Here is a 24,515-nt window from a genome sequence, read left to right as displayed (position 1 = left end):
CAACAACAACAGCAACAACAACAGCAACAACAACAGCAACAACAACAACAGCAGCAGCAGCAGCAGCAGTCGCAGCAACAGCAACAAATGCCAACGATCAGCATGTTGCAGGCTTTGGGCCCTAACGAGCGCGTGCAGATGAATCAGGTGCAACAGCATCTCGGTGCCTTGGTTCAAGCGGGGAAGATGTCGTCGCAGCAGGCCAGGGATGAGTTTGTGCGACAGCTGAAAGCCGTGGCAGGTGCTACTCAACAGCAACGACAGCCAGTTGGCGCTACTCCACAAAATGCACAGCTTCCTCCCCCGCAGCAGCAGCAACCACAGCAGTCGTACTCTCAACAACAACAGCAATCTCAGCAGCAGCCGCAGCAGCAACTCCCTCGAGCGCCGCAAGGTGCAGTGCAGATGTTCGGTATCACTTCGGCTGGACCGCAGCAAACGCTTCAGCAACTGGCTCGGTATCAGGCTCAGCAAGCCCAACAGCAGCAGCAGCAACAACAACAGCAACAGCAAGGCCAACAGGTGAACTTGTCAGGTGTGTCTGGCGCAGCGAGCCAGCAACAACCGGTGCCCACGATGCCGTCTGGTCAACCGCAACCAGGCTATCCACAAACGCAGCAGCTGCAACTGCAGCCTCAACAGCAGTCGCAACCTGCGCATCAGCATCAGCAGGCGCAACCGCAACCGCAATTGCAGCAGCCTGAAGCAGATGCGAAGAAGAAGGGAAAGCCAGGACCTAAGAAGCGAAAGAGTAAGTATTCTAACCATCACGTATGTGTCCCAATCGCTGTTAACGTTCGTCCCTCGATGAGCAGATGACGGCGACGATACGCGCGGTAAAGGCAAGGTTGGACGTCCTGCAAAGGTGAAGGCCGCTGCTCCTGCGCCTACAGCCTTGGATGCGCCGCCGCCGCAGCAGCAGCAACCGCAACCGCAAATCCCCACCAACATGAGTCAGGAACAGCAGCACGTGCTCAATCTCGTACGCTCTGGACAGCTCACAGATCCCTCGCAATTTGCCACTGCGCACGCCATCTTGCGTACTGGCTTTGCCCCGCCAAACTCTGCCCCATTGCCAGGAATGCAGAGCTTGCCGATCGCATCAACGCCAGCACCAATCGCTGCTGCGATAGTTCCTGCTTCGGGACATACAGCCGTCGGTACTGCAGAAACTGCTGGCATGCAGCCTCGAGTTCATCCAGCGGGCGATTCGCCCAGCGCGGGCGCAGCTCCGATCGGTGTCATGGCCACCCGAGGACTGGCACCCAGTGCGATGCCTCTTGGCGCTCACAGCGTCGCCCAACTTCCCCCGCCGCCACCACGGCCCACTGTCAAGCATAAGATCGAGTACACCCCGGTACGAAGAGACGTACGAAGCTATGGCGGGTGGGACTTGGAGATGGTCGATCGCGAACTCGAAAGTGTCCTGGCCGGGCGAGGAAGGCAGCCGCGGCAGGTTCGAGAACTTGGTAAGCTGAGGGGCCCTCAAGTCTGGCAGAGAAAAGAAGCTCACCATGTTGCTTTTTCCCTTGCGCAACAGGCACCGTTGACATTCTCGCGCTGACCATGTCACTACGCTCCCGACTTGCGCATGAAGTCAGCTACGCTCTTAATGCGCTTCAGATTCTCTCGAACGGAGTCGGCGCACCGCCCCAATTCGAGTTCCTCTTGACTCCATGCGAAGATATGTTCGACGAGTTGCTTGATCTGCTCGACGAAGCTGCTTTCGGGGTGGAGGAGGCGCGAGCGGATTGCGCCGAGAATGTTGACCACAATACCGAAGAAAGGCGCCCCATCAAAGGCCACCTCGAAATGGTGCGAACTGCGAAAGCGGACGAGTCTGAGATGCGCGAGTGGCGCCGGCACAGGCGTGCAAGATCCCTTTCCGAGTCCAATCAACATCCCCGAGAAATTACTCACCGCCTAGACAGGCGCAGATCTATGTCAACTACTGTTGAGCCTACCAACAAGGAAGCAGGCGCTGCAAACACCGAGGAAGCGGCTGCAGAAACTGTTTCCCCCTCGAAGGGAAGCTCCTCAGGGCAGCATCCAGGCGCAAAGCAGGAAGAAGGACAATGCTTTTGGAACGAAGAGAGAATTCATCGATCAAAAGAGCGAAACGCCACGCTGGCGCTTACTATCCTCAACATCATTCGCAACTTTGCCATGATGCCTGGGAACATTGCGTATCTCAATGAGCAGCCACGACTCTTTCAGCTCTGCTCTCGTCTGTCCCGAGCGGGCGATTGCTTTGAAATGGAAGACCTTTTCAATTTGGAGGACGCCCGACCCAAGGAGGACAAGCGCAAAGCAGAGGATCGCAACGAGACGCCATTTACCTTTGCAGAGGCAGTCCGGGTACGAAAAGATGTCCTCGCAATCATTGCGTCCATCGCTGGTGATCAGATGAGGCTCAGCGTGATGTCGAACACAACTGTCCAGTCATTGTTCGACCTCATGGTCTCCTTTATCTTCGATGCAAGTGTCATCGAAGAGATCGAAGGCAACGTGTTCCAAGACGCGCGGCCAGGCCAGGGCACGATCAAAGTACCTCACCACGCCGACACGGCCTTGGAAGCATTCTCCAAAATGGCTCAACCTGATGTGAATCGAGAAGTGCTCAGTCGAGTCATTAACGACAAGGAAATATTCCGACTCGGCATTGAGTTGGTGCACCTGCTCCCCGTGTCGGATGACAATTTCGCTATGTTCAAGACGGAGGCTAGACTGGCCTACACGGAGCGTATCGTCATGTCCCTCTTTAACGTAGCCTTCCTCGCAAGTCAGACGGTGAAGAGACAGCTGCGAGACGCTCCTGGCGTAACGCGTGTCATCTTTCGAGCGATCAAACGCCTCGCCATGTCGTCGCAAGGATTCGAGCGCAATCCGTTCGAAGTTCTCATCCGCCGTCTTGTCGAATCGCTGCGCCTGATCAACGACAGTCTCGACATCTTCTCTGCGCCTGATCTCCTTGGCATGGGTGTGATCAGCGACTCGCGAAGCGGCGCTGCCGAGAGCTCCATCATGCCGCTCGGCAAAACATCGCTGAAGCAGGAGCTAGGCGTGCTTGCGGGGCAGGAAGAAGAACTGCTCGAGGTATTTCACATCCCAAATTTGGAATCAGCGATCATTGCAGAGCTCGATGCCCTTTGCTCGTACTAGAAGAGAAGAGTGTGATCTATTGCATTGTATTATATGCATACAGTCCTGCGCATATCGCTGTTTCGTTCACCCGTAGTCCAGAGTGCCAGCTCGGCCCCATCCTCCAGCACTGCTTTGGAATCGTTTTCGAATGTCTACTTCGTTCGTGCTGTACGATTGCAAAGATGTCCTTGAGCCACTGACGCTTGGCAGGCCAGCAGCTTGTGCACGCCATGCTTCTAGCCCAAGCTCACCACGTGCGACTGAGGCCGAATGTCGCTGACCCTTCCCATTGGGCAGACGCTCATGCCCATCCAGCTCGGCTGCCTGCCCTTCCGCGGCACGTGGATCCACTCCTCGCGAGATATGAATCTGATGCTCAGACTGTGGGACCTTCGACCGCGTGCCAACCGGCTCGTCATTCGCAGCGCCAGGGCTCGGCACTAAATTGGGCAAGCTCAGGCTCCAGAAGCGCGGCCACACGAAGCGATCGTGCACCCACGCGCGTAGTCTGCCCACAAGCAGCTGCTCGATCTTTGGGACGTCCTGCAACTTTGCCCTTGAGCCCAATAGGCTAGAGGCTGTCGCATCAAGAGTAAAGTCAGGATGCAACGAGAAGTGCAGGTGGTGTCGCGACCGCGGCTGGGAAGCTGCTGAGGGCGTCTGAACGCCCCTTTCGCGAGGCAGAACTATACCAGCTTCTGTAGAAAAGAGCTCGATGGCGAGAGTGCCGGAAAAGCGGGATATTGTGAGGCTGAGCGAGATAGGCAGGACTGCAAAGCGCGGCCGTGGCATGTTGATGACAAGCTTCGTGTCGATCGCTATCGTAATACTGTCCATGTAATCAATGTCAACTTCCACTCTCATGCGCCCGGCATCGTCGGCTGGCCTGATTCGTGCATTTGAGAAGAGCGGATACTGATCCCCGAAATCGACTTCCATCACCCTAATCGGGTCAAGAAAGCTGGCCGCCTTGCCTGTCTGACGATTCAAGATGTCTTGCATGAGCTCTCGAGCGGTTCTTTCCTTTTCGGCCGTCCTTTGGTCCTTGAAAGAGGGTAAGATAGCTCCACCAGAGAGTACGTCCTCACGGTAGCCAGCAACGGCCTGTGCCAGCAGCACATTGAGCCAGTCTGTGCTCTCTGAGGGATGTGAGGTGATGTCGTAGCCGACGTTCTGCAGGATGGAAGCGAGGTTGGCGCTAGAGCGACTGATGGAAGCGCTCTTGGTCCTTCTTCTAGCTGTTCTGTCCCTTGCTTGTTGTGACCGTCTGACCCGCTACAAATGCCATGGAAGCGTGGGTTAAGACGGAAATTCGCAGCAAGCGGGTGCCGGAAACACTCACAGCGAGACGCTCCTTTTCCAACGCCGTGTCCACATCCTCAAAGATGAAGTAACGGATGAAGATGACGGCAATGACGATGATGGACAGCTGTCCGACAAGCAGGCCTTGTGTGAAAGTAAGCCTTGAGCCCAGCGACAGTGTTGGTGCACGAGCTTGTGGTGCCGTGTGCGCCAAGGTTTCAGCCGCTGCATGCGCTCGCCGCGACACTTGCTTAAGCGCCTCCATGCCGCAATCTGGCCTGACGTCAATGCTATAGGAGTGTCCGTGACTCTGGCAACATCACGGAAGCGCGCTTGCTATGAATCACTGATCGAGACGCACGCAGGCAAAGTCCTCAAGGATGCCTCCGTCGAGGACGAGCGACCCGGCTTGGCGGTTCCTCGCACCGCTGCGCGAGCCGTTGGGTCGAATCACTGCTTTGAAAAGCGACGCTCTTCAACTTGCAGTGAATCTGGCCACGGTGAGGCTGTCTGTCGATGAGGATCCTATGTCCCCATTGCCCCTCGTTCGAACCCGATCCCAAATGTTGTGTGGTGAAGAGTTTGTGACCGAACTGAGTTCAAGTCAAGACTCAAGCCGCCAACGCCAAAAAGGCTTAGACGCACAACCGGTCTGCCACTGTGAGTGACGGGATGTAACCATCCTCGCGTGTATGTGAAGCCTGCCAATTCTGGTGCTGCGTATGCTCAGTTGCCTATACACTCCATCAGGTTCTTTCAAAGGTGCAACCCGGCCAAGCCACCTGCAATGGGCACCTGCCTCACATTCAGATCGAATCTTACTTTCAGCTTGGTATGGATTGCTGAATAGCATGGTCACTGTAATGTGCACCAAAGCCAATACTTGACTACACGTGCGAATGAATTTAAGAGCACTCGACAGAGATCAGCGGGCATCAGACCTGGTAATCAGACTGAGTTGCCGCCGACTAAGGAGACCAATGCGCTTCCAGAGAGACACTCGCTTCGACGTTCAACGGCAGGCTCCCTGCTGGGTCCCATGCGTCAAGGAGTCCATTGCACGTTGGTCAACCACTAGTCGCTTGGTCTGCTCTGCCTTTTGGTCCACTACTTGCTCATCTGGATAGCATTTTGGGGGCATAGATCGGGTGCATGAACCATAGAGGCGATTTTCTGCGTGTCCACATTGCTTTGAGCCTGAAAGCTCTGGACCCACTGCTCCATTGGTTTGCGCCCAGGGGATATGAGCCAACCATCGCGAAGCCGTCGTAGACCTGGACGGCCCCATGGCTTTAGCCCGCGGGCAGCAGTAGCGCATATGCATGCTAGAGATCCCCAAAGGTGTGCCTCTTCATACGTCCGCATTCTCTTTCGTCGCTGCCTCCGAGCAACAGGCGAGCTCTCCCTTTGAACACGACAAGCAGCTCACATGTCGTCGAACGATAGTGAGCCTGCTCTTACATCGCATAGCGCCACACAGGCTAGTAGCCAAGCCTGCTCACAAGGTCTTCGATCTCGAACACTGTGACGTCAGAGCCAGAGCCAGCGGACGAGCACCTCTGCCCGAAAGGGCCAGGGTAGTGAAGCCCCGGCAGCGAGTGTGGCTGGCTGTTGGGCGGTAGATAATTTGACGCAAGCACGATGCTCCGGACTTGCATGGCGATTGAGCTTGAATATCGAGGTTGGCCGCTGCTCGAACACTTGTGCGCAAAAGTCTGTTCTTCGCACCGTCCAATTTCGTCCATGGGGTCCCTTCATTGCCTCGGTCTAGGCTAAAAGGCGCAGGACGCATATGAGAGCCGTTGTCGAGCAAACGACGCGTCTACGGGCTTTCGTATACTCCACTGCTTCCCTCGCAGCGCTCAACGCGGATGTGGACTGTTCGAAGGGGCCCAGAGCAGCAGCATCGCCCCTGAAACAGCAAGGGGAACACCGTAAGCCTAGCAGCGCAGCACACTTGGCACGCGAAAAGGTGAGAAACGAAGGATGATTTGGGGTGTCGGAGACTTCCCCAAAAGGATAATTGACGAGAAACTACGAAAACAGTGTAAAGTATATACGAATGTCCATATCACATGATGCTAAAGTGCGTCTGAAATTTTTGAAACACACGTCCTGTCTTCGAAACGAACAAGCCCTGCCCGCGCGATTCACGCGTGATGAAAGTGTGCCGGCGGGGGAAAGACTTTAGCCCAGGGCTGGTAGAAGTGCCAATGAACTGACAAAGATCATCGAGCAGCGCAAGTAAAGGGGCGCAAAGGAGCGAAACGAAATGAGAAAGGAACGGCGCGGCGTGGCGTTTTACTCGTCGTCATCGAAGGCGGCACGGCGGGTCGCCTTGGCAGAGGCAGCAGAGCTTGACGGAATGCTGACCGCGACACCGTTGCTAATCGACGCGTACTGCCTGCAGTTACTGCTCGAGCCGGCAGCCTGAGCGGGAGGGGTGGGCGACTGGCCCTGGTACCAGGTGGAGCCAGAGTAGACACCAGGCCACTGACCCTGCGTCCCGTCGCACTGCTCGAACTGGCCATTGTTGTAGTTGGCGGGCTCATTCCAGTAGCACCCCATGACATCGTAGACTGAGGGTGCAAAGGGGAGAACAGAACAAGTCAGCTGAGGGATACTGGCGATAATTTACTGAGCAAAGCGGAAAACGCACTGTGAGGGCACCACTGCGTACGGTACGGCTCCGAGTTGAAGCAGGCACGGACACAGAACTCGTTGTAAGAGATAAAGTGCTGCCACTCGTCCATGCGTTCCCAGTTGCCACGAGCGCGTGTGAAGACCAGACCACCACGGGGGTTGCCAGAGCCGGTGGCACCGTGCGGGTCGAGCTCGCCGCCCTCGTCACCCTGGGCAATATTGATCTTCGTCAGATCGCCAACGCCGGTGACCTGAACGAACGAGGGAGTCAAGAGGAAGTGCGCGCCTTTGATGGCACCGTTGGGGATGAGCCGGGTACCATAGCCGCTCTTCATGCAGTACGAGACGACGACCTCCTCTTGGTCACCAACTGTCTGACCCGGGGAGGGAGGCCCGAAAAGGCAGAAGTCCTTGATGGAGTTGACGAACTGCGAGACACAGAGAGGCATTCCATATTAGCGCGCCATTGAAGAGGAAAGATACTGGGCTAGTGTGATCGGCCCCAACTCACGAGATTCTGGCACCTGGCGCTTTGCTTGGTATTGCCGTAGCGACTCTGGCAGTCATTGTATCCTGTCTGGGTGTTGTCGACCTTGGCGGGCAGGTTGCCAGGGTTCTGATATTGGTTGCCGTAGGTGTAGGCGAAGGTTGCCGGGACTGAGAGCGCGGCGAGGGCGACAGAGGCGAGAGACAGCTTCATGTTGCAACTATGAAATGCCAGGGGGGCGGGAGAGGAGGGGGGAAGAAAGGATCAACACCGGGGGTGGCAGAGGAACCTTCAATTGGGTGTAGAGGTACAACTAAAGCGTCTGTGAGCGCGCTTCAGCTGTTGCAATGAGGGGATAGGTGATGAGGAATATCGAGATAAAATATCTGACGGAAGAAGAGGTGGAAGGGATGAAGGATGAGATGGGATTTGGAAACGGGAAGGGATGTGGTATAGGTGGTTATGCCCAGCAGGAAAGGGGACAAGCGGCGGGTGAGGCCAAGATGCAAAGCCGTGGCAAGTGGACCCGGCTCAATACGCCGCTGTGGTGCCTGTCACGTTAGGAGATAAAGTGCAACCGCCACCCAGGGAGGGCTGCCGGCTGGAGATGGCTGGCGAACGCGACTAGCCGCTGATCATGACCCTGAAGAAGCTTTCGTTGACCCTGCTCCCAAGCCACCAAAAAACAAGGACGCGACGCTGGAACCCCAAAATCGGAGCAGCGGGAGGGTTGTTGCTTCTTGTGCCGCCGTGCGGGCTGGGCGAGCATGTGTAAATCCATGGCGTGTGTGCTTAGTTTGAGGCTCGCGTCTCACTCTTCCTGCGCCGGCCTGTGCCCACGTCCTCTGATGAACAGAAAAATGTTTCATCGAAGTCAGTAGGCACCCGCTAACTTTGAAAGCCATGTGCAGCCGCCAACAGCGCTACAGTCTGATGAAGCGGAGAGATTGGGTGGGTGGAAAAGCGGGCAGGCCTGACGGGTGGTGCTATCATACCGTGCAGCTGCGCTTCTGTGCAGTGTATGCACTGCGCAGTGCAGACTGCAGTACTGCACCCAACTGAACAGGGGCTGGTGTTCCGCCGACAAAGTGTCGGAGGTCCGGCATCGGCCATCGGCCCAACTCTCCACAGTCCTTGGGCCACGGGATGTAGTAGCCGTGCGGAATCCATCACCAAGGAGGGTTGATCTCTTTCCTGGAAGCATGTCACGTGAATTTAGCGTCGTCACATGCTCTGACACAGTGTGACAGTCTTCAAGGACCTGACGAGGCCGTCGAACGAGAAACGCGCTCACCGAGACTGGGCCAGAAGATCGCCAGCAGCTGCCAACGTTGGATTCGCAAGGGAGCAATAGACGTCCGAAAAGCGCTGCGACAGTATCCGCCTCTTGTTCAACGGTGAAGCAAAGTGAAATAGCATGGTGGATGAACACGATGACGATGCCGACGTTGAGATGTCAAAGAGGTGGAAACCGAAGGAAACAAAAGTAGGTGTGTCCATTGCGCCATGCCTGAGCGCCAAGAAAGCAGGGGGTCCTCGTGGACGAGTTGGCAACGGTGGCGCATCCTAAGCTCGGGTGAACAAGGTGGCCAGGGTGGCCATTTTGTTGTTGATGGAGATAGACTTTGCCGCACCGTGCGACGTGCTCGCGTGCGGCGTGCAGTTGCTTCTCGATCCGGCAGGCTGGGTGGGAGGGGGTGCTTCTGACCTTGGTGGAACGTCGAGCCGTTGTAAACGCCATGCCAGGTACTCTCGGTACCATCACACTGCCCGAATTGACCAGCGCCGTAGTTGGCCGGCTCGTTCCATTGGTGGCTCATGAAATCGTACACCTTAGCAAGGCCGCGAAAGGTGGTGGTGAAGCGAGCGCGGGAAAGTTACAATTCCAGTCTAAACACGGACGAGAGAGTAATTCCTTCGAAACGAAGGACACAAAAGAGAACCCACTGTCGGGGCATCACTCGCCGTCGTGTTGGCCGTCGTAGCAGGCACGGACCCAGAACTAGATGTCGTTGATGAAGCTCTGCCAATACGGCAGGCGCTCCCAACGCCTGGGCAGTCGTGAAAACGATCCCCCTGGTGGGTTACCCTCGCCGGTCGCTCCATGCAGGCCGAGGTCTCCACCCTCATCACCCTTCTGGACGTTGATCTTGGTGAAGTCACCAACACCGGTTATTTGAACGTACGAGGGTGTCGAGAGGAAGTGCGCGCCCTTGATGGCACCGCTGGGAATGAGATGGATACCGTACTGCATGAGAAAGGAAATCACTTAGCAATGACGCGGGGCCGAGGACAGGACAAGGCAAGGCCCGTAAGGAAGAACGATAGAGGCTCACGCCGCTCTTGATGCGTCACGACACTGCGACAGCCTTTTTGTCACCGATGATCGAACCAGGGTTGGACGAGCCCCAGAGGCAGAAATTATTCAGACTTGCTAATGCAGAGGCTCTTGCTGTGGCCTGTCTTTTTTGACGCGCCGTAGCACAACACGCAGCCATTCCAGCCACCTTGCTTAGGATCAGCCTTTGCAAGCAAGTTGTTTGGGGTCCGGTACTTGTTACCATATTTGTCTCTAATGTCATGGGCGCTGAAACCAAGCGCCGAGGCTGCGAGGGCGAAGAGAGCGGAAGAAACCCAGGGATTCGTGATTGAAGTGAGATTCAACTCAAAGGGGAGCCCACAAATGGATGCGCATAGAAATTAGGGAAAAAGCAAATGTCATTGTAAAGACCGTGGGCTTGACGTGCGCTTTGAGGGGCCTGACACGCTTTCGCTGTGCTAGCAAAATCCTTATCGCTGATGCAATGAGAGAAGGGAAAAGGTATTAAGGGTGAGAGTAGGAGTTGGTGGTGAGGAGGATAGATCAGTGGAAGAAGAAATAAACAGGTATAGCACCATCGTCTTTCGGTGCATCCATGGATACTCTCAGGATTAACAAGGTTGCCTGTTCACATCTCTAATAACCATGGCTCTAGGGCTCTAGATGCGTGTAGGGGACTTGGGATGGCCGGGACGCTGCTTGCTTCACGGTCCTCTCTCTGCTGGCTGTTTCTCGTCCTCCCTGCAATCAGAGAACAATGAATTGAGTGCCATTGGCCTGCACAACGCAGGCGGCATGGCACTATTTGGCAGTGTGCCCCTGCGACCGCCGTGGTCCCACTTGGATAGCGCGGCGCCATAGCAACTTGTGGGATTGTTTTAGAAGCGGCTGTCAAGATGGATGAGTCTACACGCGTGTGTACATCTTGGCTATGTATGCGTGTACACCGGTACAAGAAGATCGGGCGACCTGCGAGCGGGCTGCCGCAGTGGTACTTCGCCGCGCTTGATAGATGTCCCCAATGACCAGAAGCGCAATATGGGGTTCGCTCTGCGTAGTGCGTTTGATGCTTCAGTGCGAGTCCATGTAGATCGCTAACCTCACTTCGCGGTCCGCCTTATGTGAGTAGTGCCAGCATTCGGCCGGTAGTTGCTAGAGGCCACAGGAGCTCAGACCGCTGGTGAGTTAACCCTACTTCTGCACAAATAGAGAGAGTACCAAGTACGGCACGTTGACCGCACTTCGACACTGGTCGAAGCTTCGTCCATGGTGATCGCATCAACTCTATGGCACACAACGCAAGCGGACAGCCGGGCTTGGTTTTGATACGACACTTCACCACGAAACTCGCGATCGCAGCAAGATCGCTGGCCATCGGTCAGCACGCCCGCGATCAGCAATCACATTCATGCTGTACCAGGAAGGCGAATATAACACCCGAGCCCCACAAGGTCGAGCCGCTATTAAAGTCGCGTCGAGTCCGGAGAACAAAAAGTTCACATAATGCCCTTCGCAGACATGCCTGGTTTCAGGCTCGTATACATTATAGTGTCCGGGGCGCCAGCCTGGTAGGTTGCAGAATGGTATAGGAGGTTGTGGGTTGAGAATGGTGCAATGAAGTTAGGCGAACCTTGCCATACCTTGCCTCTCGCTGTGAGGCGAAGCTGTAGGATGCTGTGGGTGGCAGATGTGTCAACCCTCACCCCCTCCCCCCCGCCCCTGGTTGGCATGTGCCAGGCCATCACTGGTGGGCACTTCGCTGTAATAGAATGAAGCGAGTCCGCTTACATAATCAGATTGATCACGATTCTCTACGAAAGCTATATGGCGAAATGGGCAAATGCAACTTTCGCAGTCCAAGTTTAATGAGATTCACTGTCTTGATCATTGCGATTGGCGACACGAACGAGCGGAGGGAGTGCAATGGTGACTGGCTCGTGATTGTCACAATACAGGTCCAAAGCCACCACAACAGCTATCAAAGTAATCGGCGTGTTTCCGTCGAAAGCGTGACGTGGAAGGTGGTCCCGTGTAGAGCTCTCGTTGGTTGCCAGGCGAGAAGGTCGCGCGAGAATCGGCGACTTGCGAGACTGCTCGACCCTAGAGTTTGCATACCCGCGCCAACCTTCTTCAACAAAATCCATCTTGCCCAGTTCGAGTACAAGATCACACAAGGTAGCCGATATGCCCCTCTCACCTTCGCCATCTTGGGGCAGCCGCACCCGTCGACATGAACGTTCCCCGTCGCCGCCGTCCGCGTACCAACGACGTTCGCGGTCGCCCGAGCGATCGGTGGGCAGTAGGCGGGATACCGAAAGAGGCTGGGGAGGAACAGATGACGGAGGATGGGGGCATCGTACCCAAGACCGATATGCGACGGCTGGAGACAATTCCCGCTGCGCAAACTCACGTGGGGATTCTGGATGGAGTGCAAGAGTGTCTTCTAGTCGCGGTGCGGCGAGCATGGGTGGTCGCTATGCTCGAGACACGGATCTTGGTAATAGCAACAGTGGCAACGGTAGATGGGGACGGGATCGGGACAGCGACTATCGAGGTGCGGACGAAGGAAGGCGTCAAGGCCACGAAAGCGAGGATGTAGAAGTGCGTGATGCTGTCTCAGATTCCAAATACACGATCGCCATCCACGGCCTTTCAAAAAACGTCGCTCCGCGGCATTTGCGCGAGATCTTTGGCGCATACGGCGACATTAAAAAGCTGGAATTGCTAATCCACGCAAGGTGTGAGTCACACCTTGATGTGGATGATGACTGTACTTCGGTACCAAACTGATCGTGCGTCTCATCTCACAGCCGGAGACTCAAAGGGAGAAGCCTATGTGTCCTTCCACGCGCCTCATACATCTCACAGCTCCTGTCGCTCATCACGCCGCTCACCGAGCCCATCGCCCCCGTCAGCGAGCACTGCCAACCCAGCGCAAAAGGCCGTCGCGCACATGCATCAAGGGCAGATCGATGGGACGATCATCGAGGTCAAGATGAGAGCCTGGCCTTATCATCTCTTGCGGGTCCATGCTAGAGAAGGCGGAAGGGAGATAGACAACGACGGCGGGGGCACCACCGGCGCTGGAACACGCCTCGCAGCGAGAGATGCAGACGACGGCACCTGGGCTCCGCGTGGCAGGGATCGCGAATTGGGTCGCAGAACCGATCTTCCCTTGGGGAGATGGGGTAAAGATTCTAGTCGCGAGCGAGACTGGGCGTCGTCCCGCGGCGGTCGTGATGCTTTTGGGAGGGATGCCGCTCGAGCAGGAGCCGGTGCAGGAGCAGCAGACGATGATACAGGCGCCGGTGATGATGCAGGCCTGGGGGAATCGAATACGCGGGAATCTGGCCTCGGAGGCAGCAACTTCGATCGCGCACCAGGCGGTGGCGCTGCCAACGGCAGCTGGGGCCGAGCACCTCGGGCTGGCGACACGTTCAGCGAAAGCAGGCCCGGTGCAGACGACAGACGTGGCAACAGCTCTCGTGCCGGGGTCGGTGGCGGTGGGCGCGCGATCGGTACTGGCGCCAACGCTGGTCTCGCTAGCGGCTGCGGATGGGGCTCTGCAAAAGAAAATAGGCAGGGTGGAGGGTATGGTGGCGGTGGCGGCGCAGGCGGCCGCTGGGCGCCAGGTGGGGGATCTCGAAGGAGCTCTAGTCCTGATCGTCAAAGGGATGAAGATAATGGGCAACAAACCAGCACGATGGATAGCGGGAGAGATTGATGATCTCTGTCAAGTAACCCATCTATCGTCCAGCAGACGCAGCGACACGGTAAGCGACGCCAACCACACAGCCAAGCTGGGTCCTCTCTCAAATTTTAAGCACTACGTAGATTTTAGCTTGGGAGAACAAGGGAATCGATTTGCGCATTTGTAGCGAATAATAATACACGTGGGAAGCGTGATTGACTCGAAACGAAGGTTTTGATACACATGAGAGTACGAAGGGGCCGCATCGACTTGTCGAAGGGTGTGAGAGTGCAGCGTAATCACGAGAGAAAATTCCGGAGTACTGATTCGAAATAGCTCAGTTCCTCTTGATGACTTTGATGAGTGATGGTTGGTCGACCTCAGGGGTCTCAATAAGCGGCCGGTAGGCGTTCTTCTGAGCTGCGCCGGCCGGAACGGTCGGAATCTTGGTAGCTTGGCTATTGGAAATGGTCGCATATCGAGCACATTGGGACGACTTTCCTGCCTTGTGAGCTGGAGGTGTCGGGTTTTGCCCCTGATGCCAAGTCGAAGTGCCGTACACGCCAGGGTATTTGCCCTCGTTGCCGTTGCAGTCTTCAAAGACGTTCTTGTCGTAGTTGGCTGGCTCATTCCAAAGGCATCCCATAAGGTCGTAGATGTGAGGGCAATACTGTTTTGCGTGCGGGCCAGCGCGGCAGGCTCTGAAGCAGAACTCGTTGTAGGACATGAAGTTCTGCCATTCTTGAATGTGCTCCCATTCACCTGTGTACGCGTTCGTGTACACTTGGCCTCCAATGGGGTTGCCTGCACCTGTTGCGCCATGCGGATCCAGTTCTCCGCCCTGGTCGCCCCGGGGAATATTCAGGCTTGTCAGGTCGCCCACGCCTGTGATTTGAACAAAGCTTGGTGTTTTTAGGAAGTGTGCACCCTTGATCGTGCCATCTGGGATGAGACGTGTGCCGTACTATATGAAGAGAAGATGTCAGCTCTACTCGGGACTGATATTCTGACGTCAGCAATACCCACGCCAGACGCCATGCACCAAGAGATCTCGTATTCCTCGCTGTCCCCGATCGCAGCCTTCTTCGGCGGTGCCCACAGGCAAAAGTCCTTGCCGAGGAAAAGAGCAGCCCTGGGGTTAGCACCGCATCTGCAGGATCTCGGGACGTCGAGACGTATCACTCACCTTTGCAGAGTTGATGTACGCATTCTGGCACTTCGAGGACTGGGACGATGCACCGTAGCGCTTTTGACAGTCGTTGTATCCCACTTGTCCATGCGCAGAGTCGGTTTTTGCTGGGAGCTTGCCCGGATCGGCATAGGGGTCGCTGGAGGCTGCTGAGATCAGCGTGGCTCCTGCTAGGGCGAGCACAGAGGAGGAAATGATGGAAAGGTGCATTGTGACGATGTCGAAAAGCTAAAGGGAAGAGTAACGAGCGATAGAAAGTGGGGTGCGATGGGGTGACCGACGGAAGTCAGAGAGGGAATATGGAAAGACAATATGTCACAAAGAAGCTAGATGAAAGTGATTCGACGAATGGATCAGGTTTCAGGGGTGGAGAAATTGTCACAGGATCATCGAATGTAGACCTACATATATGAGACATAATGATTGCACTGAGGAGCATCATGGATGCCCGAAATCTATCGGGCATTGGCATTATCTTTGTTCGATGGCGACTCGGCGAGCCGTGCAATTTGCCCTACTTCGACACTTGATTCAGTGCATTGTGTCTGTAAATGAGTGCACGGTACACGGTGATGTTGCAGAGCTGGTCAGCATTCTCAGCAGGGGAGCTGGTAAGGTTATGTACATCCCAATGGGAACATGATAGGAGTCAGGGGCTTGCACACTGGAACTATGCATCTCTCACTTGTGCTCTACTAGTGCTGCCGTCCTTTGTACGGAGAAGTGAGAAGCCGACGCCGCCCCCCTCCCCCCACCCACCACTACGCCTCCTGACGCTTGACGCCTCTCTGGCATCTGTGTACGATGTCCCTGTGGACGCGTGGGCGGCGGCATAATTGCGGCAGCTAGAGACCGTTGACATTGAGAGGCAAGTTTTTGTTCTTGGATGGCGATGGCCGTTCTATGTACAACCAGCACTTCCCAAGCCTTCGTGTAAGAGGTCATGTCACGCCTCACCATCGCGCCAACCTCAACGGTCGTCGTAACCCTCGCATTCAGAGCGCGTTGTGTTGTTCTTTCGTGTGATGACCCCAGAATAGAATGCCGTGTTTTGAGTTTTCACGCCAGCCACTACCGAAGTCGAATGAATCGGTGCAACCTCTACTCGGAGGCTCTTCGCGATTCCGCCTTCGTATTCTTCCACACAAGAAGTGGCAGACGTCGGAGAAAGCTGCTCTGTGCACACCTTATACTTGAAGTGTGGTCACTAAATATTCTTCTGTCCTAGGTCTGAACTCAGCCCACACCACCTCGCACTTTAGACCGCCGCTTTGTCTGCACCCTTATTTCGACAACTTTTCCATCATGTTCGCTCGCACCGCCGCCTCTGCCCTTCGCGGCTCCTCGCTCCGCGCCATGAGCACGGCAGCCGCCCAGCGGGCCTCCTCTTCGGCCCGCCGCAGTGCCGCCGTTGCGAGCAGTCTCACCGCCGCTGCTGGTCTGACGTTCTACGCCCTGTCGCAGCCTTCGCTTGAGCTGGAAGGCCCCAAGACCATTGCGGGAGAGTACAAGACGGTCACCGAACGCAGCTTTGTCATGCTCAAACCCGACGGAACAAGCAGACAGCTCCTTGGCAAGGTCATCAACCGCTTTGAAGAGAAGGGATATAAGCTGGTCGCGATCAAGTCTCTCGTCCCCAGCGAAGCTCTTGCAAAGGAGTTAGTTTTCCTTCCTTCCGTCGTCGAGCTGTCAAAACAACCACTGATCGCCTCTACCCTTCCCCAGGCATTACGCCGACCTTGCTGGTCGACCATTCTACCCTGGGTGAATCTTCCGTGCCTGGCCTGCTGATTTCGGAGATAGTGCTGACCATCATCGCGTCGAACACAGTCTGGTTAAATACATCACTTGTGGAGTACCTGTTATCGCCATGGTGTTCGAGGGCAAGGACGGTGAGTCTTCATCTCGAATCTTGCTTCGGCTCCACGCGAATGTGACTGAAACATAGAATGTGTGGCATCCCTGCAACAAGTCATTCGCCAGGGCCGTCGTATCGTCGGAGCTACGAACCCGCTCGAGGCCGACCCGGGAAGCGTCAGAGGTCAATACGCCATCAGCGTTGGTCGCAACCTCATTCACGCCAGTGATGGATTCGACAGCGCCACCACTGAGATTGGCGTGAGTATTGTCGGTAATCATTGGGCTTCTTGGAGCATTTTCGCTGATTGTCTTTCCATGTTTTGGCAACGCAAGCTTTGGTTCTCTGACGGTGAGCCCTGAAATTTGCACTGCTTCCGCATACAGCCGGCCTGACTCATGCCCTCCTGCTTGCACTCAGCTGAAATCGCTTCCTACAAGACCGCAAACGAGGAATGGGTTGTAAGCGATAACTAAACGTCAAAAGCGTGCAGCACCCCAAGCTTGCTTTAAAGACAAAGACATATCGCTTTGGCATTGGCAACAAAATGTTACTTCAATAGATCTACAACAGCAGGCTTCTTCCTTAGGCTGTTTGCCATCAGTCTCGGAGCGAAGGGAACAGCTCCTCCAGGCCGAAGCCCGGCAGACCCTTTCGTCGTCTACGTATCCGTCTTCCAATGAGCCACGAGACCACGCTGACCGAGCTGAGCATGCCAAGAGCCCTGAGGAGAATCGCGACAATCAACGCTCTTCTGACGGCCGAACTATGGAGTGGAGTGAAGGTCCGAGTGTCAGATCCAGGAACGTGATTCGCCTCGTAAACGCATTTGTACACACTCACTAGAAGGCTCCGAGGGCCATGCCCGACCAGTTGACGCCACGCTCCATACCAGTACCGAGTCCACGCTCCCATCCTCGCACGATGGCCCTGTATCGCCAGCCAAAGACCCAGATCCAGCTGCACGCAATGGCGACTCAATCAGCTGCTCTCGTGAAAGAAGTAAAATCGGTGGCACTCACAAGTTAACATCTGGATAGCTGAACTTGGGGAACACGCTCGTCATGCTCGGCGCCAGCAAGTTTGCGTGCGGCGGCGGGCTGAGGTGCAACTCGTCTCGCAAATGCTGCAACAGCAAACGAGACGTCGGGACAGGACGCTTGATCAGCGCAGAAAGAGTCGGAAGGCCATCTTCGCCTCTTTCGTATGGTAGCTTTCGTGAATGTCGACCGGATTGGACAGGAGGCTCCGAGTCTCGGGTTGACATGTGCGCTAGCACATCTCTGAGTGAATATAAGGATGTATCATTGTCAGAGAAGGGTTCAAACCCGGTCTCCCTTCTTCCCTCTGCGCGCTCACAGTGTCATACCAAGCGTCAGGCCCCAAAGTCGCAACTGAGGCTTCTCGCCATCAATCAAAGCTGGATGTCTGCTTGAAAGCGGCTCGATCTCGATCGGTGATCCCTCTGTTGAATCTAATGCCTCCGCCACTGGATCATTCGGTAGAAGGATGCATCTGAAGTCCATTTTGCCCACCAGTGTGCGCAGCACCCATCTGACTGCTGGAGATTTCGGTGCCAGGCGGTTCGCAATATCGACGGAAGTGATGCCCCAGTTCGGAGTGGGAGTGTAGAGGAGCGAAAGCGGGATCCAGTGTGCCGAGGCCACCTCGGTGGGTTGCAGGTCAGGATGTGGCGAAAATGGCGAGACTTGGATAAAGACTTCGAAGAATGATAAGCGTTACCCATTAGTCGCTGACCGACCACCGAAGCTCTGCAGGAGCGAAAAGCACTCACGGAAAGGACTCAATACCATCAATAATCTTTTGCCTAGACTGGTTGTGATTTCTCGGTCATCAAGCTGACCGACGCAGGCGAACTCCTTCTCAGCAAGGTCAATCCCGACCTCCTCCCACGTCTCCCTCATCGCCGTATAAAGCCCATTCTCATCTTCCTCCTCCTGTCTTCCGCCCGGGAATGCGACGTGCGCAGACCAGTTGTCCCCCACACGAGAAGCACGCTTGATGTAGAGAATCTCCGGGGTACCGCGTTGGACCCAAGGCAGCTGAAAGAAGCGCTCGATGGGAAGCATCGAGGGAATCTGCAACGCCGGTTGAAAGCCGATGCTGCCTGCTGATGTAGTGCTATGCGCTCGGGATCGGCCACCCATTGGAGAGGATGTTGACACCGGCACTGTCCGCTGCTGCGCCGGGATGTCAGCAAGCTGCTGCGTTTGGGGAGAAGACTGCAAAGAGCTGCACGCCTGCGGATCAAGTGTTGCCAAAGAGGACGCGCCTTCTTCGCGCGGAAGCAAAGAGCTGGTGAAACTCGCACCCAGCGTCGCTATCGACTGATCTACGGGACCAACACTAACATGCGAGCCACCGAGGCCCGGAATGCTAGATGCGAGGTTTGCTCCACGGTTAGTGCTGCTTACATTGCCTTCGTACGTCGGGGCTACGCTCTGCGCCTGTGATTGACTTCTCGACATTGGCTCAGAGCCGGATGGTGTTGCGGTGGGTGTCATGAGTCCTTCAGCCATCATGGCAGCCTCTGTCCCAGGGATCGGCTGGCCCTCTGCATCGTACTGCTCGGCGAGCCATTCTTCGTCTTCTAGGGTCGGGCGCACGCGCACGAGGATGGCGACCGAAGCGCGCCGCGGCTGCGTGGGGGGAGAGACGATTGTCCGGGGCGGGGTTCGCGCAACACGTAGTAGAGCATGCGAGAGGCGGCCAAGAAGTTCCGCGTCGTTCGGTGCCGTCAAAGAAGCTGCAGGCAATGTACGCTTACAAGATCAGCTGCATGCGCATAGGTCCATCTTAGACGAACAGCCCATACGAACTGCGTGTTGCCATCTTTCCAATCGCCTGAGAAGTTTGCTTCGTGCTTGTGCTTGTGCTGGAGTGTAGACTTCTGCAAGGGGGTACGGGTCCGCCCCGGTGTCGATTTCTCCTGTTGTACTGGATCACACTTCGGTCACAGAGCTGCAGTTGGGGAGCAGTCAAGCAAGCAAAGACTCTGAAAATTGCCAACGTCGATGCACAACGAGCGCTTTGACCCCACTTGGTGCCGAGACGGCGCTGGCTGAAAGCCAGAAGCGGGAGAATGTTGGCTGACCTCGCTCGCGTGTTGTGCGAGCCGCTTTTCGAGCCCGAGTTGGAATGCTTGAGTTTGAAAATGCCAAGCGGTCTACTCGGCCAAAGCCGTGACAGGATGCCAGTCTGGAGATCAAGCACAGCTCTGACTGAATATATACGGACTTAGTGATAGCGATGTCCCTATGCTGCCGCTCGCCCGTGTTGCACGTCACGCATTACCGGGCGCTGCTCGTGACCTTGCAAATTGTGCGTTGCGAACGCCGTTGGTCAATACCGATATGTAGCATCTCGTCGGATGTCTTGCGTTGTGTGTGGTGCACATGAATAGCATATCAAAAAAGCGATCACGAGTATCGGAAGCTGGAGATTCGCACTGTGATTGCACATTGGCGCGCATGGGCGCGGAACTCGGCCGGCACCAAAGCGCGTGCCCTACTTGAAGAACGAGACCGACCAGCTCATCATCACCCGCCCGCCGCAAAGCCAGGCTGACACAATCAGCATACGTGATATCTTGATCCATTGGCACCGTTTTCACACTCGAACGCAATCGTGAGACGGGTGAGGCTCAACAAGCAGTATGGAGGTCACACACAGCACTGACGCCGTTCCGAAGCTCAGCTTCTGCAGCGCAGCCCCTCTAGTGCGGCAGCATCCTGGGGCGAGCCGTGAACAGTGCAAGGCCAAAGGAATCAGCCGATCGGCTTTCACCCCGTGGCACACGTTTCGCTGGAAAGAAAAGATCAACAGAGCGCGATCTTCGAATTCGTACAGTGTTACATACACTACCGGCCAGGATTAGGCTGCAAGGCACAATAAGATGTGGTGCTGGGAAGGCGCGCCATCTTTTTATCTGCCTGCTGGTGTAGCAATGAAGGACATTGCTTTGTTCCCAGCTTGTGTAGCTTAGCTAGACTTTTGCAAGGATGAATGGTGAAAGATTGTCAGTTCTTTCGTCCCCGCGATAGGCATTGGCTGTGGCATTGAAGCTCCAAGTCCACTGTAGCCAAAGTGACGGTAGACTGGATAATCACCCAGTTTCACAGACTTAAGTTCAGCGCTTGCCAATGCCGACGTCCTCTAAACCTGCTGTAATAACGGAATTCATCAGGGATATACATTGAATCGGTTGAAATGCAGTGGCAAAGGGTTGAATTGCTTGTATCTGTGTCTACACAAATATTGAGTACGGCATCGAGCCTGGAAGAGGAGAGGGCATCGATGTGTAAGAATTCAACTTTGGCTCGGCGACAAAAACCTCCTTCAACAGCGCACTGGCCGACTGGCTAAGAAATTAGACATCATACTTCTTGATCGCCTCGACCTTTGGCCCAGACGAGCTGCTGGGGTCGAACTTGTATCCGAGCCACTCCTTGGCGAGCCGGCGAGCGAGCTCAAGGCCGACGACGCGCTGGCCCATGCAGAGCACCTGAGCGTCGTTGCTCAGCACTGAGCGCTCAACGCTGTACGAATCGTGTGCGGTGACTGCGCGAACGCCCTTAACCTTGTTGGCGCTGATGGCGACTCCGAGACCAGTTCCGCAGATGAGTAGCGCACGGTCCACCTCTCCGCAAGCGACCTTCTGTGCAGCATTGACAGCAACATGAGGGTATGCGGTCTTGTCTGCATTGAAAAGCACACCGACATCGACAACGGACTCGACACGAGGATCCTTCTGGAAGTCCTCGAGGATTGCGTTCTTGTAGTCGACACCGGCCTCATCGCAGCCGAAGGCGATCTTCCACTTTTGCTGTGCCATTGTCTTGACTGATGCAGGTGGGTCAGAAGAGCTTGTTTATTTGCTTTCGAGGCTGTCAATGCATGGGTACATGGGTATATTGGCAGACGGTGGAAGCTCCACGGCGATGTTGTTCAGATTCAATTGACCAGCTTGATAAAATACCTTCGAAGCTCGACTTGTTGTGATCCAGCAATTGTTCGCCACACTGCACGCGCACGTAAATGGGCAAACTGCCCTCTCCCTAGCGCTATGGCTGTGTCGGCATCCTGAACGATTCGCTCCTGGCGATCTCTCCTGACCCATCACAACGTCATCTCTCCCAGTCTCTCTCCGAGCCCAAAAGTCTACAGCGTTGCGGCTGCCGGCCGCCAGCTGGTGGCGACAGGCTGGCTCGTGCGCTACTTAGGGAGCTAGCACCAGGCCGGCAGCGGCCAACCCTTTGCCGCTCGGCTCTACTCTAGACAATGAATCGGTGCAACTCAGGCGGTTCAGGTTCCGAGTTCCGTTATCCTCAAAAGAAAGGTCGCCAAATGAGTTGAGCATGAGCCGCTGACCATTTATCCTTCTCTGCTCTCCAAAGTGAGCAACATCACCGAGTCTCTCTTAGAAGGCCGGTGTTTTTAAGGATTCAGGCACAGACGGCAGACGGCAGGGCCCGGTCAGCACCTTCTCTTGAAGCAAAATCTCTGGCTGCCCTTTCGTCCGCAAACTGCCGTACATCGTGCCGTCCACCTAAAGACGCGACTCGCTGCGCTCTCGAACGTCAGGTCTTACTCACCTGTGGTGGCACTCCTTGAGACACCAGAAATGGCCCCGCGGCAATGCCAACTGTGCTCCTCAGCGCGAGCTGTCCTAAAACGCCCGAAGACTGGACAACAAGTCTGCAAATCTTGCTTCTTCTATGTCTTTGAAGAGGAAGTGCACGAGACCATCGTCAATGCACGGCTCTTCACCCCCGGTGACCGTGTCGCCATTGGTGCCAGTGGCGGCAAGGACTCGACTGTCCTGGCGCACGTGATGAAGACGCTGAATGAACGGCACAGCTATGGCTTGGAGCTGTTCCTGCTTTCGATCGACGAAGGGATCACTGGGTATCGGGATGACAGCCTGGAGACGGTTAAGCGTAACCAACAGCAGTACGACTTGCCGCTCAAGGTTCTCGGCTACCATGAGCTGTACGGGTGGACCATGGATGATATAGTCAGATGTGTCGGGCGGAAGAATAACTGTGTGTGACTTGCGTCATTCATTCATCCGTTCTCACCGCTGAACTATTCCAATCACATTTTCTAGGCACATTCTGCGGTGTGTTTCGAAGACAAGCTCTGGATCGGGGTGCGGCCAGCTTGGGAGTAGACCATATCGTGACAGGGCACAATGCAGATGACATAGCAGAGACTGTACTTCTTAACGGTAAGAGCCCTTGGCCAAGCACCAATATCTTTTACTTGCTCAAACTACCTTGCTTTGTCGGTGACGCAAACCCATTGCAGTATTGCGAGGGGACATATCGCGATTGGCACGTTGTACAGAGATCTGCACTCGTAGTGCCGAGGGCTCGGATGAAGAATCGCATAGCAGCGGTATCCGACGTAGCAAGCCCTTCAAGTACGCTTACGAGAAGGAGATCGTCATGTGAGCAGCTCTTCGAAGGAGATGCCTCAAGTTAAAGTCCCCGGCACAGGCCCACTGACCTTGATCGGGCCACAGGTACGCGTACTTCAAGCGACTAGACTATTTTAGCACCGAGTGCATATACTCTCCCAACGCTTACCGCGGCTACGCCCGCACCTATCTCAAAGACCTCGAGTCGGTCCGCCCAAGCGCGATCATCGACATCATCCATTCAGGCGAACAGCTGAGCATCAGTGGCGATGCCAAGATGGCCCAGCAGCGAACGTGCTCGCGATGCGGATACATCTCTTCGAATGAGCTCTGCAAGGCTTGTGTGCTGCTCGAAGGCCTGAACAGAGGGATACCCACGCTTGGCGTCAGGAGCGAAAAGTCAAGAGTCAACAAGGCAGCTATGGAGAACGCCAAGGGGAGCGACGTTGGAAGAATGATTCCGAAGTTCGAAAGGGTCAATATGCAAGCTGTCAGGTCTGGCGCGCCCATCGAGCGGTCAACAGCAGAAACTAGCAAAGTCGCAGAAGGCGTAGCGCGCTGTGACTTTTAGCGTGGCCACAAGCGCCTGAAGATTGTTTGCAATTAGGCGTGGCTGTCCGGATTTCAATGCCTACCCTTGGCCTTTCATGACACAGATCATCTCAGCTCCGCTCCCACCAACTTCTTCCCACAAGCGGTCAAACCTGTACTGTACTTATAACCATGTAGCATACGTCAAACCCACACCGGCGAGCATGCTTTATGCTTCATATTATTCTGATCCGACCGAGCTAATCACTGTGTCGACTCCAGTCAGGTAGGATGGCGGAGCAATTGCGGCCGTGGTGATCGGTGATCTCACGTAGTCTGTACCGCAAAAGTGAAGAAGATTGACGGATTCGACGTCATCATCGGCTGGCCATGGATGCATGCGAACGGCGCAGGCTTCTTGCTGGGTAGGAGCATGCTGAAAGCCGACGAAAAGGTGTTCCCGTCGACCCAACGCGCATTCGCAGCCATGTACGTCAATCGGCAGGAGCAGCTGGACGCGTCAGGAAGCATCTGTTGCGCTTCCCCGTTGGAACGAAGGTAATCAAGGCGAGCTGGCGAGCGGGGCCACTAGGACAGCATCTGACCCGTGCGGAAGCCCTTTTCTCCGTTGCCAAGTAAGTGTGCGACACCGGTTACGCTTGGGCCGATGGGTACGGGACAATAATTTCGGATTATACGCACTCTCGCTGGCTGCGTGAGTGTTGCATGATCACGATGTTGGAGGAATTGATGTAAAGGAAAGAAGGGAACAGCTGACGATGCACTCCCCTGCTGTGGCATGGGGCCCCGCCATTGGCACATTCACCGTCTCTCATTTCTCCTCTGATCACTCATGGTCTACTACGCTGTATGCTCCTGCATGCTCCTCAGACCTCTATGAATCTAGC

The 24,515-nt window shown here is 55.5% G+C and overlaps 11 protein-coding genes across 11 annotated transcripts; 4 read left to right on the top strand and 7 right to left on the bottom strand.

Moving 5' to 3' along the window:
- K437DRAFT_159992 (uncharacterized protein) lies at window positions 1-3,195 on the top strand. Its single transcript, XM_013386682.1, has 3 exons — window positions 1-751; window positions 816-1,469; window positions 1,541-3,195. Exons 1-3 carry the CDS (start codon window positions 88-90, stop codon window positions 3,160-3,162), a joined length of 2,940 nt encoding a protein of 979 aa, XP_013242136.1. The 5' UTR covers window positions 1-87; the 3' UTR covers window positions 3,163-3,195.
- On the bottom strand, window positions 3,172-4,999 carry K437DRAFT_257820 (uncharacterized protein). Its single transcript, XM_013386681.1, has 2 exons — window positions 4,487-4,999; window positions 3,172-4,419 (listed from the first exon to the last, which is right to left on the bottom strand). The coding sequence occupies exons 1-2, from the start codon at window positions 4,709-4,711 to the stop codon at window positions 3,229-3,231; spliced, it is 1,416 nt and encodes a 471-aa protein (XP_013242135.1). The 5' UTR covers window positions 4,712-4,999; the 3' UTR covers window positions 3,172-3,228.
- Window positions 5,000-5,561: 562 nt separating this feature from the next.
- K437DRAFT_226098 (uncharacterized protein) lies at window positions 5,562-5,738 on the bottom strand (the record flags this gene model as incomplete). The annotated part of the gene is made up of 1 exon (XM_013386680.1): window positions 5,562-5,738. A coding segment is annotated over one exon (177 nt), but the record flags the coding sequence as incomplete, so codon positions are not given.
- A 675-nt stretch (window positions 5,739-6,413) lies between these two features.
- On the bottom strand, window positions 6,414-8,119 carry K437DRAFT_160008 (uncharacterized protein). The gene is made up of 3 exons (XM_013386679.1): window positions 7,601-8,119; window positions 7,106-7,517; window positions 6,414-7,025 (listed from the first exon to the last, which is right to left on the bottom strand). Exons 1-3 carry the CDS (start codon window positions 7,787-7,789, stop codon window positions 6,748-6,750), a joined length of 879 nt encoding a protein of 292 aa, XP_013242133.1. The 5' UTR covers window positions 7,790-8,119; the 3' UTR covers window positions 6,414-6,747.
- A 562-nt stretch (window positions 8,120-8,681) lies between these two features.
- K437DRAFT_160024 (uncharacterized protein) lies at window positions 8,682-9,487 on the bottom strand. The gene is made up of 2 exons (XM_013386678.1): window positions 8,856-9,487; window positions 8,682-8,770 (listed from the first exon to the last, which is right to left on the bottom strand). The coding sequence occupies exon 1, from the start codon at window positions 9,394-9,396 to the stop codon at window positions 8,968-8,970; it is 429 nt and encodes a 142-aa protein (XP_013242132.1). The 5' UTR covers window positions 9,397-9,487; the 3' UTR covers window positions 8,682-8,770; window positions 8,856-8,967.
- A 2,289-nt stretch (window positions 9,488-11,776) lies between these two features.
- Window positions 11,777-13,822, top strand: K437DRAFT_295331 (uncharacterized protein). Its single transcript, XM_013386677.1, has 2 exons — window positions 11,777-12,636; window positions 12,707-13,822. Exons 1-2 carry the CDS (start codon window positions 12,081-12,083, stop codon window positions 13,618-13,620), a joined length of 1,470 nt encoding a protein of 489 aa, XP_013242131.1. The 5' UTR covers window positions 11,777-12,080; the 3' UTR covers window positions 13,621-13,822.
- K437DRAFT_257816 (uncharacterized protein) lies at window positions 13,740-15,161 on the bottom strand. Its single transcript, XM_013386676.1, has 3 exons — window positions 14,774-15,161; window positions 14,614-14,697; window positions 13,740-14,551 (listed from the first exon to the last, which is right to left on the bottom strand). Exons 1-3 carry the CDS (start codon window positions 14,984-14,986, stop codon window positions 13,925-13,927), a joined length of 924 nt encoding a protein of 307 aa, XP_013242130.1. The 5' UTR covers window positions 14,987-15,161; the 3' UTR covers window positions 13,740-13,924.
- A 920-nt stretch (window positions 15,162-16,081) lies between these two features.
- Window positions 16,082-17,110, top strand: K437DRAFT_278900 (putative nucleoside-diphosphate kinase; the record flags this gene model as incomplete). Its single annotated transcript, XM_013386675.1, has 6 exons — window positions 16,082-16,434; window positions 16,502-16,540; window positions 16,607-16,668; window positions 16,749-16,894; window positions 16,970-16,985; window positions 17,055-17,110. 6 exons carry the CDS (start codon window positions 16,082-16,084, stop codon window positions 17,108-17,110), a joined length of 672 nt encoding a protein of 223 aa, XP_013242129.1.
- A 124-nt stretch (window positions 17,111-17,234) lies between these two features.
- K437DRAFT_263741 (uncharacterized protein) lies at window positions 17,235-19,487 on the bottom strand (the record flags this gene model as incomplete). Its single annotated transcript, XM_013386674.1, has 6 exons — window positions 17,235-17,400; window positions 17,478-17,594; window positions 17,657-17,917; window positions 17,994-18,354; window positions 18,430-19,401; window positions 19,475-19,487. The coding sequence occupies 6 exons, from the start codon at window positions 19,485-19,487 to the stop codon at window positions 17,235-17,237; spliced, it is 1,890 nt and encodes a 629-aa protein (XP_013242128.1).
- Window positions 19,488-20,622: 1,135 nt separating this feature from the next.
- On the bottom strand, window positions 20,623-21,734 carry K437DRAFT_257812 (putative ribose-5-phosphate isomerase). Its single transcript, XM_013386673.1, has 2 exons — window positions 20,765-21,734; window positions 20,623-20,645 (listed from the first exon to the last, which is right to left on the bottom strand). The coding sequence occupies exon 1, from the start codon at window positions 21,487-21,489 to the stop codon at window positions 21,025-21,027; it is 465 nt and encodes a 154-aa protein (XP_013242127.1). The 5' UTR covers window positions 21,490-21,734; the 3' UTR covers window positions 20,623-20,645; window positions 20,765-21,024.
- A 324-nt stretch (window positions 21,735-22,058) lies between these two features.
- On the top strand, window positions 22,059-23,821 carry K437DRAFT_257811 (cytoplasmic tRNA 2-thiolation protein 1). Its single transcript, XM_013386672.1, has 4 exons — window positions 22,059-22,699; window positions 22,765-22,884; window positions 22,965-23,106; window positions 23,182-23,821. Exons 1-4 carry the CDS (start codon window positions 22,279-22,281, stop codon window positions 23,645-23,647), a joined length of 1,149 nt encoding a protein of 382 aa, XP_013242126.1. The 5' UTR covers window positions 22,059-22,278; the 3' UTR covers window positions 23,648-23,821.
- The last annotated feature ends 694 nt before the right edge of the window (window positions 23,822-24,515 follow it).

Source organism: Tilletiaria anomala, assembly GCF_000711695.1.
Source record: "Tilletiaria anomala UBC 951 chromosome Unknown K437scaffold_68, whole genome shotgun sequence".
In the NCBI taxonomy this organism is placed as follows: domain Eukaryota; kingdom Fungi; phylum Basidiomycota; class Exobasidiomycetes; order Georgefischeriales; family Tilletiariaceae; genus Tilletiaria; species Tilletiaria anomala.
This window is presented reverse-complemented; position numbering and strand designations above follow the sequence as displayed.